Here is a 10,147-nt window from a genome sequence, read left to right as displayed (position 1 = left end):
AATGCGAACTTATTTTGAAATGTTAGGCAATTCTGAACTTTTCACAAGATATCCACCTATATATTTTTCTGTTTCTTGGCATTACGTACATATCAAATGGACATTTGTATCATTATAATATCACTGTCATAATCATTTTAAGTATGTATCATCTCATCTTCATTTTTGACTTGTCCTATGTCATCATGTGCTTCTCTGCACACAAAGTATGATCTACAGGATAAATAAAATTACAAGTTTTAAAACACATGAACTCTTTCAGAGTGCCTTGATCAGGTACAGCTAAATATTCATTAAGGTAATCGATATATTATCAAGAGAAGTAGTGGTAGTATAATTGTTAGAAGCTTTTTAAACATTATTATTATTTGTATTATATATATTTGACTGCAATTTTTTCTTCAACTTTTAGAACAAACAGAAAATCTGTAGTGACTTACAATATATTTATGTAAGCTCACTAGTTGTTAGATGTACTATACAGAGGTACATTCTGTGTTTGAGGGGAAACTAAAGTACTATAATTTAGTGACCACATAAGAAACAGCAGAAGGGATCGGTTGGTAGGACATGTTCTGAGACATCAAGGGATCACCAATTTAGTATTGGAGTGCAGCGTGGCGGGTAAAAATGGTAGAGGGAGACCAAGAGATGAATACACTAAGCAGATTTAGAGGGATGTAGGCTGCAGTATGTACTGGGAGATGAAGAAGCTTACACAGGATAGAGTAGATGGAGAGCTGCATCAAACCAGTCTCAGGACTGAAGACCTCAACAACAACAAAAGAAACAGCTAATATCACTTTACTCATTCCAAGAACCTTTATATCATTCAGCGAATAAAAATTTAATTCTATAAATCAGTCTCCTAGCTGATTATTCCGTTGTGTGGAATTTCATATTATCAGTAGTCCTGCATAATACATTATCTTAATGTCAAATAACATGAGTAGTGCTCTGGTAATGGTATGTCATTGTACTGATGTTCTTGTTTTGTAATTAAACCGGCTTTTCCTGTTGCCACTTAACTTATTTTTCTCAGGCAGGTTTCTTCATTTCCTTGTTCTAAGGCGCCATCAGTGGGATAATTTGCTGTGATCTGCATTTTCTCTTATCTGGTTTGGAGGTCACACTACCACGTTATTTAGGACACATAAACACACAATCAAATAGGGGTAAGGCAGGAGTAAGTTAAATAATGAATAGGAAAATAGGAATGCGGGTAAGCTACTACAAACAGCATAGAGAATGCATTATTGTGGCCAAGATAGATACGAAACCCACACCTACTACAGTAGTACAAGTTTATATGCCAACTAGCTCTGCAAATTACGAAGAAATTGAAGAAATGTATGATGAAATAAAAGAAATTATTCAGATAGTGAAGGGAGATGAAAATTTAATAGTCATGGCTAACTGGAATTCGAGTGTAGGAAAAGGGAGAGAAGCAAACGTAGTAGGTGGATATGGATTGGGCTAAGAAATGAAAGAGGAAGCCAACTGGTAGAATTTTGCACAGAGAATAACTTAATCATAGATAACACTTGGTTCAAGAATCATAAAAGAAGGTTCTATACATGGAAGAATACTGGAGATACTAAAAGGTATCAGATAGATTATATAATGGCAAGATGGAGATATAGGAATCAGGTTTTAAATTGTAGGACATTTCCAGGGGCAGATGCAGACTCTGACCACAATCTATTGGTTATGACCTGTAGATTAAAACTGAAGAAACTGCAAAAAGGTGGGAATTTAAGGAGATGGCACTTGGATAAACTGAAAGAACCAGAGGTTGTACAGAGTTTCAGGGAGAGCATAAAGGAACAATTGTTGGGAATGGGGGAAATAAATACAGTAGAAGAAGAATGGGTAGCTTTGAGGGATGAGGTAGTGAAGGCAGCAGAGGATCAAGTAGGTAAAAGGACGAGGGCTAGTAGAAATCCTTGGGTAACAGAAGAAATACTAAATTTAATTGATGAAAGGAGAAAGTATAAAAATGCAATAAATGAAGCAGGCAAAAAGGAATACAAACATCTCAAAAATGAGATCGACAGGAAGTGCAAAATGGCTAACCAGGGATGGCTAGAGGACAAATGTAAGGATGTAGAGGCTTATTTCACTAGGGGTAACATAGATACTGCCTACAGGAAAATTAAAGAGACCTTTGGAGAGAAGAGAACCACTTGTATGAACATCAAGAGCTCAGATGGAAACCCACTTCTAAGCAAAGAAGGGAAAGCAGAAAGGTGGAAGGAGTATATAGAGGGTCTATACAAGGGCAATGTACTTGAGAGCAATATTATGGAAATGGAAGAGGATATAGACGAAGATGAAATGGGAGATACGATACTGCGTGAAGAGTTTGACAGAGCACTGAAAGACCTGAGTAGAAACAAGGCCCCCGGAGTAGACAACATTCCATTGGAACTACTGACGGCCTTGGGAGAGCCAGTCCTGACAAAACTCTACCATCTGGTGAGCAAGATGTATGAAACAGGCGAAATACCCTCAGACTTCAAGAAGAATATAATAATTCCAATCCCAAAGAAAGCAGGTGTTGACAGATCTGAAAATTACCGAACAATCAGTTTAATAAGCCATAGCTGCAAAATACTAACACGAATTCTTTACAGACGAATGGAAAAACTAGTAGAAGCCGACCTCGGGGAAGATCAGTTGGGATTCCGTAGAAATACTGGAACAAGTGAGGAAATACTGACCTTACAACTTATCTTAGAAGAAAGATTAAGGAGAGGCAAACCTACGTTTCTAGCATTTGTAGACTTATAGAAAACTTTTGACAATGTTGACTGGAATACTGTCTTTCAAATTCTAAAGGTGGCAGGGGTAAAATACAGGGAGCGAAAGGCTATTTACAATTTGCACAGAAACCAGATGGCAGTTATAAGAGTCGATGAACATGAAAGGGAAGCAATGGTTGGGAAGGGAGTAAGACAGGGTTGTAGCCTCTCCCCAATGTTATTCAATCTGTATATTGAGCAAGCAGTAAAGGAAACAAAAGAAAAATTCGGAGTAGGTATTAAAATCCATGGAGAAGAAATAAAAACTCTGAGGTTCGCCGATGACATTGTCATTCTGTCAGAGGCAGCAAGGGACTTGGAAGAGCAGTTGAATGGAATCGACATTGTCTTCAGAGGAGTATATAAGATGAAAATCAACAAAAGCAAAACAAGGATAATGGAATGTAGTCGAATTAAGTAGGGTGATGCTGAAGGAATTAGATTAGGCAATGAGACCCATGAAGTAGTAAAGGAGTTTTGCTATTTGGGGAGCAAAATAACTGATGATGGTCGAAGTAGAGAGGATATAAAATGTAGACTGGCAATGGCAAGGAAAGCGTTTCTGGAGAAGAGGAATTTGTTAACATCGAATATAGATTGAAGTGTGAGGAAGTCTTTTCTGAAAGTGTTTGTATAGAGTGTAGCCATCTATGGAAGTGAAAAATGGACGATAAATAGTTTGGACAAGAAGAGAATAGAAGCTTTCGAAATGTGGTGCTACAGAAGAATGCTTAAGATTAAATGGGTAGATCACATAACTAATGAGGAAGTATTGAATAGGATTGGGGAGAAGAGAAGTTCGTGGCACAACTTGAACAGAAGAAGGGATCAGTTGGTAGGACGTGTTCTGAGGCATTAAGGGATCACCAATTTAGTATTGGAGGGCACTGTGGAGGGTAAAAATCGTAGAGGGAGACCAAGAGATGAATACACTAAGCAGATTCAGAAGGACGTAGGTTGCAGTAGGTACTGGGAGATGAAGCAACTTGCACAGGATAGAGTAGCATGGAGAGCTGCATCAAACCAGTCTCAGGACTGAAGACCAAAACAACAAAGCACAATTTTGAATTCCAACCTTTTTCAGACTGATTATCACGTTCCTCCTTCTTTTTTGTTGTGTACTATTGTTCGTTTAACGTTATTAAAAGCAGTGCCTGAAGAAATAGTTACAACGAATTCCAAAACAAGTATTTCTGTACTTTCTGTGGAGGATGGCCACGCAAACAAACTTGTACTGATGTTCGGTTGTTTCTGTAAGCCACTTTTGCTAAATGTCTGGACGGTTCATTCAGAAATGCCATCTCAGTTTTGTTCATCAGAGAATGTACGCCTTACATAGGAACAAGCAGTCTGTAAGCTTTAAATTTCTATCCATTAATATGTCGCTCCTATTACTAATATTTTGATACTTTAACTTCTTGTCTGTGAATAGCAGAGGCAGGTAAGAGCGACTTTTCTCAATATGTTGTTCTATGTTACTTATGCTGCTATAAGAAGAGAGATATATACCAATGAACAAGAAATCATCAAGAACTATACTTTCTCAAACTGGCAATGGTATTAGTAGTATATTTTTTATACATACATGTTATGCACAAATGAGTGAGTTTTGTTGTGAGAATTAACAAAAAACTGTAGATCAGGAAACCCCTTTAATTATTAAGATCTACAAATGAAGAAAGGAAATTTGTTTGCAATACTTCCATATAAAAATTTAAGGATAGTAAATGATGAACATATACTAAGAAGTTTATAAAGGAAAAAAATTACTGGCAACTGAGAGGTGCTTGGGAATGATATTTTTGGTATCCCTGGGAAAGCATTAGCACAAGTTGTGAAGAAATGGAGACAATGTACACACATGTCCTCATTGTGGTCTCCACTGCAAAGTATGATTGATGAAGCTCTTTATCCAAGCCTGTTCTCTGCAATTTTGTTCTTCTCTGTGTAACTGACCTACACCAACATGAACACCTCTATTGAAGTCAAGCCTTGGTCTCTCTCAACAATTATAATTTGCACTAACTTCCCCTTGTTACCAGACAAGTTATTGCATGTAACTTCTAGACATGTCTTACCGATATATATTACAGTGAAATTCATGGTAGAAGAAACCAAAAATAATTTTATATTTAACTTTAATTATTTACAAGAATTAGAGAATGTAATATAACTGACAATATCTCCAAATTCAAACAAAACAAAAAATTGTTTAACTATTATCTGACAAAATAATGATCGATGTACAGTTTCAAGTACAGAAATTGTTACATACAATAAAATGCTAATAAAAATGAACACAGAAGAAACAAATGATGAAAAAATACCTTATAAAAATACTGCTGACACATATTTTTATTTATTCTCGTCTGCATAAAAGAAACATACGCATTCAATTCTTAGGAATATATAAAACTAACATTTGAAATAAATTACTACAAAACTTTAAATACACATTTCTCTGTTATGGGGCAATACTTTCATCAAATCACTACCAGTATAAGAGGGAAATGTTCTGTTTGAATAATGTTATTACATTGATAACCATTATTGTTGAAATTGTTTTTATCATAATTTTTTGCAATTAATGAAAATGGATTATGGTTTATTGTCCTGGTGATGATGCTGTCATTAGTGATGGAGCATAGGCTGCATTTGCAATTAGCTGAAGTAGGGAATGGGTCATGTTCATTTAGGAGAAATATTTGTCTTAAAGGATTCATGTGTAGTTCATTAACTTAACATAACATAAATCTGTGTAGCTAAATAAGAATTTTAATCCACTCCTCGCAAATGTCAATACAGTGTCTCAACAACTGCAACACCCTGCTTGCTTACAGTGGAGGAGATGTGTTTTTTTCATGTAGTACATATATTTTTGATAAAAAATCCGAAAGAAGTAATAGATTCGAAAAACATGATGAGCATAAACATGATGAACAGTAACATATTTTCACATTAATTTACTCGTCTTAGGAAGAAAGAAAAAAGTAATAAGGAACATAGGGGTAAACATTTGGAAACCAGAATTAGATAAAGTTATAAATAGAAAAAACAATATGTTTAAATATCTGAATCAAACAATAGAGAAGAATCATCAAATTTAAGAAGAATAAAGAAATGCAGCAAATTGAGAAGTGAAACAAGCTCATCAAATATCTTGTAACGAGTTTATAAGCAAAGGACAGGTTACAAAACAATGAAAATGTTCAGCAAAAAAAAAAAGAAAAAGAAAAAAAAAGAAAAAGTTGCTCAGACAAATAACATCCAACAAGCAAAATGGATAGAACATTGTGAGAACTTGGTGTATGAAGAAATATGCACCACAGAGAATAAAGAGGATAAAACTGAAATAAAATTTGAAGACAATTTACATGTGGATGAATTAAGAGAATTTGTCAATTCCACAAAGAATAGAAAAGTTACTAGTACGCCGAATTGATAAGATATGGATGCATGCGAGTGCGAAAGAGATTACTACATTTATTTAACATGTGCTGGAGAAATTGAGTTATTCCAGAAGCACTTGCATGGACAAAGATGATATCATTGTTCAAAAAGGGAGATCATTACAACTGCGAGAACTTTAGAGGAACCACGTTACTGGACCTGCACACAAAGTTTATGGAAGAATAGTGAACAAAAAGTTGAAGATTATAGCTAAGAACTCATTGGGCGAAGAACAAATGGGATTTCAGAGGGCAGCTCGACAACACATTCAGAATTTACAACTGCACAAATAATCGAAGAACATGTGGAGTATGGCAGGGAAACCAACTTAGTATTTATTGATTTTATTAAGGCATACGATTATGTTGGCAGGAAGAAACTGTGGGGAATTATGACGAAAAGAACATATCCACAACAACTATAACGTTTTGAAAATCTGCACAAACACACAGCTGTAATTTCAGATATAAATGGTACAGACTATAGCTGCAAACGAAAGTGTTAGATAAAGGTGCAGCATTTCACCCACACATTTTAAGATTTATTTTGATGGTGCATTTGGGAAATGGAAGGAGTTGTTTTTAAAGGGGGGATTGATGTTAACAGACATTCCTGCTTGAATTGCATTTTATGTGGAAACGATGCCACACTGCTAGTTGAGAATGAAGATGATCCAGAAAGGCGAATTAAATTATTAGTAATAATGGTGAAGAAAACCATTTTACTATTTCAAAAAAGAAACAAAATCAATGACGTTCAAAGGAAAGCATCCTTTAGAGACAAAAACAGAACAAAACAACCCATTGAATATTAGCTATTTAGGGTATGGCACAACATATGACGATGAGGAAGACATAGAAAAGAAATTAGCAAAGCTTGGGAATATATGTGGAGGAATAAACAGATATTTAGAAAATGAAGCGAGGAAAGGAACAAGGCTGAAATTATCTCAGGGCTATAAGTAAACGTGAAGAAAGTCACATACAAGCAGCAGAGATGTGGTTCCCAAGAAAAGTAAAATGGTGCACAAGAACGGACAGATTTAGATATTCAGAAATTAAGAAAGAACTGAACATATTTAAAATGTCTAATAAAATGCTAAAAATAAGAGAAACTCGAATGAAGGCCCCGAAAGGATGAGTTGAGAAAGATTACCTCTCCAGATCAGAAGATTTAAGCAACTTTGGAGAAGAAATCAAGGGAGACGGGGGGAACGATGGGTACTGTAATAGGAGAACCAATAAAGTGCCTAATGCTTGAAATGAATGTGATGGTGATGAAATTAATCGCGAAAATTAAACTTACCTTAATCATATCAGATGTTGCAAGGAAAATCATCAATAGTAACATGCAAGTTGCCATGCACTAGATACCTGCATGAGAATGAAGCTCATATATACATTTGTTTGACCTGTAATATGCATGCAGACCATTATTGCACTAAGTACAGCACTCACATCACTTTTTCTGAAAACTTCTGTAAGTAGAAATATTCTCTTCGATTTTTGTATATTTTCAAAAAAACGTCAATGATGAAGGAAAGATGGTGCTCCGATATCCCCTTTGTATGTTTAAGGAAACAAAGAATCTCCGTTTTTCTTTACTTGTATTTCATGAACAAACCTTATTTCTGAATACAATGTGCCGATTTCCGATTGAAGGGATCCAAACCAAATTCTCACTCATTACTCAGCCATTATTTATGGAATGAAAAGTAATATTTCAGAAGAAATGAACATGTTCGCAATTCCGAATACGAAATGGATACCTTCACCTGTAGTAGACGAACATGCTGTTTGTTGATTTCTCTGATATGAACACCATCAATGACACATTAAATGCACTCATCTGCTTGCGAATCTTTGTGTTCGTTCAATTAAGTTGACACTTGCTGTAGAACTGTTTATAATTAGTTTGTATTAAATATATTAAGCGGTCTATAAACTAAATCTGTGCATGCCACCACGTCATATTTTACTAATTATTGATAAACCAGACATAATGTCACTCATAAACAGCGATATCTCAGACAATCAGTAGTACTGAATAAAGACAAAGTTCATCGTGACTCTGGGCGGTACAGAGGATTACATTCAGCAGCTGAGGCTTCAAGTGCTTTGGTGGAAACATAGGAACTCTTAGGAAATATTTTCTGCATTTATATGTGTGGAACGAGGTTTTTTGCGGTAGACATCATGCGAGGAACATTGAGGGTGGCCATGGCCCCTATGACCGAAGCATAGACTCCGTGTCAAGGATGAGGTGAAGCACGGCGCCTGCACCTTGCCATGCAGCTGTGGCAGGCTCTTGTTTTCTGAGCGATATCTCTGACCGACGATGCGATTCACGTCGGTGAGCACCGACACCAGGTCCTTGGATCTGCCGTGGGTTTCCAGTTGAGAACACAGTGTCTCGACGTACCACGAGCCTTTTGTTGGATTGCGGAAGGAGTACAGACCTGCAACATCACAGAAAGCTCCCAGGAATGGCAGAAGCACAGTTTGTCCAAGTAAGGCTCTGTCCATGGAAGAAACAGTTACTCCAAAAAATATAATAAAGGTGGTTCCTAGACAAGTTGTGAAAAATGCACAGTCATTCAGGGTAAATAGCAAAGCTCTGAAAGAATAGTCTGAATAATTCCAAACATGGAGTACACGTAAAACTGTGAACTAATAGTGGTTTACTACCACAGCACAGAGTTCCTTGCAAATGAGTGTTGCATTCGTGCTCACATCCTTCGTCCATCCCGAGAGTAACTTCATATTTCGAAGATTTCGTAGATATAAATGCTTGAATTTAGACAGCTACACTAAGGTGACAAAAGCCATGGGACAGAGATATGCACAGGCACAGATGGCGGTAGCACCGCGTACACAAGGTATTGTATTGTACTGTATTGTACATGGACCTAGAAACGACAGACAGGCTCCGTACCCGCCGCAGCCGCAGTGGTCCACAATCCCACGACGACTACCGCAGTCCACTTCACCCATCCGTCGCCTCACACCGAACCCAGGGTTATTGTGCGGTTCGGCCCCCGGTGAACCCCCCAGGGAACGTCTCACACCAGACGAGTGTAACCCTTGTGTTTGCGTGGTAGAGTAATGGTGGTGTACGCGTACGTGGAGGACGCGTACGCCGACATAGTGTAACTGAGGCGGAGTAAGGGCAACCAGCCCGCATTGGCCGGTTCACCGGACCTCAACAGAAATGTATACCGCAGAGACAGGCTGGACAGTGAAGGGGGAGGCTTGTTTATAGCGATAAGAAGTGCAATAGTATCGAAGGAAATTGACGGAGATTCGAATTGTGAAATGATTTGGGTGAAAGTCACGGTTAAAGCAGGCTCAGACATGGTAATTGGATGTCTCTATAGGCCCCCGGGCTCAGCAGCTGTAGTGGCTCAGCACCTGAAGAATAATTTGGAAAATATTTCGAGTAAACTTCCCCACCATGTTATAGTTCTGGGTGGAGATTTTAATTTGCCGGATATAGACTGGGAGACTCAAACGTTCATAACGGGTGGCAGGGACAAAAAATCCAGTGAAATATTTTTAAGTGCTTTATCTGAAAACTACCTTGAGCAGTTAAACAGAGAACCGACTCGTGGCGATAACGTATTAGAACTTCTGGTGACAAACAGACCCGAACTATTTGAATTAGTTAATGCAGAACAGGGAATCAGCGATCATAAAGCGGTTACTGCATCGATGATTTCAGCCGTAAATAGAAATATTAAAAAAGGTAGGAAGATTTTTCTGTTTAGCAAAAGTGACAAAAAGCAGATTTCAGAGTAGTTGATGGCTCAACACAAACACAGATAGTGTTGAGGATCAGTGGACAAAGTTCAAAACCATCGTACAATATGCGTTAGTTGAGTACGTGCCAAGCAA

General features: G+C 37.3%; 1 protein-coding gene across 2 annotated transcripts in view; it reads right to left on the bottom strand.

The window, feature by feature from the left end:
- Positions 1-4,911: 4,911 nt before the first annotated feature.
- Positions 4,912-10,147, bottom strand: part of LOC126281715 (caspase-1-like) — a 129,339-nt gene continuing 124,103 nt past the window's right edge. For both annotated transcript variants that reach the window (XM_049980892.1, XM_049980901.1), the window contains one exon: positions 4,912-8,712. In XM_049980892.1, coding sequence (XP_049836849.1) covers positions 8,393-8,712 — 320 coding nt within the window. In that variant the 3' untranslated portion in view covers positions 4,912-8,392. The remainder of the gene's footprint in view (positions 8,713-10,147) is intronic.

The sequence above is a fragment of the Schistocerca gregaria genome, chromosome 1 (genome assembly GCF_023897955.1).
Source record: "Schistocerca gregaria isolate iqSchGreg1 chromosome 1, iqSchGreg1.2, whole genome shotgun sequence".
In the NCBI taxonomy this organism is placed as follows: domain Eukaryota; kingdom Metazoa; phylum Arthropoda; class Insecta; order Orthoptera; family Acrididae; genus Schistocerca; species Schistocerca gregaria.
This window is presented reverse-complemented; position numbering and strand designations above follow the sequence as displayed.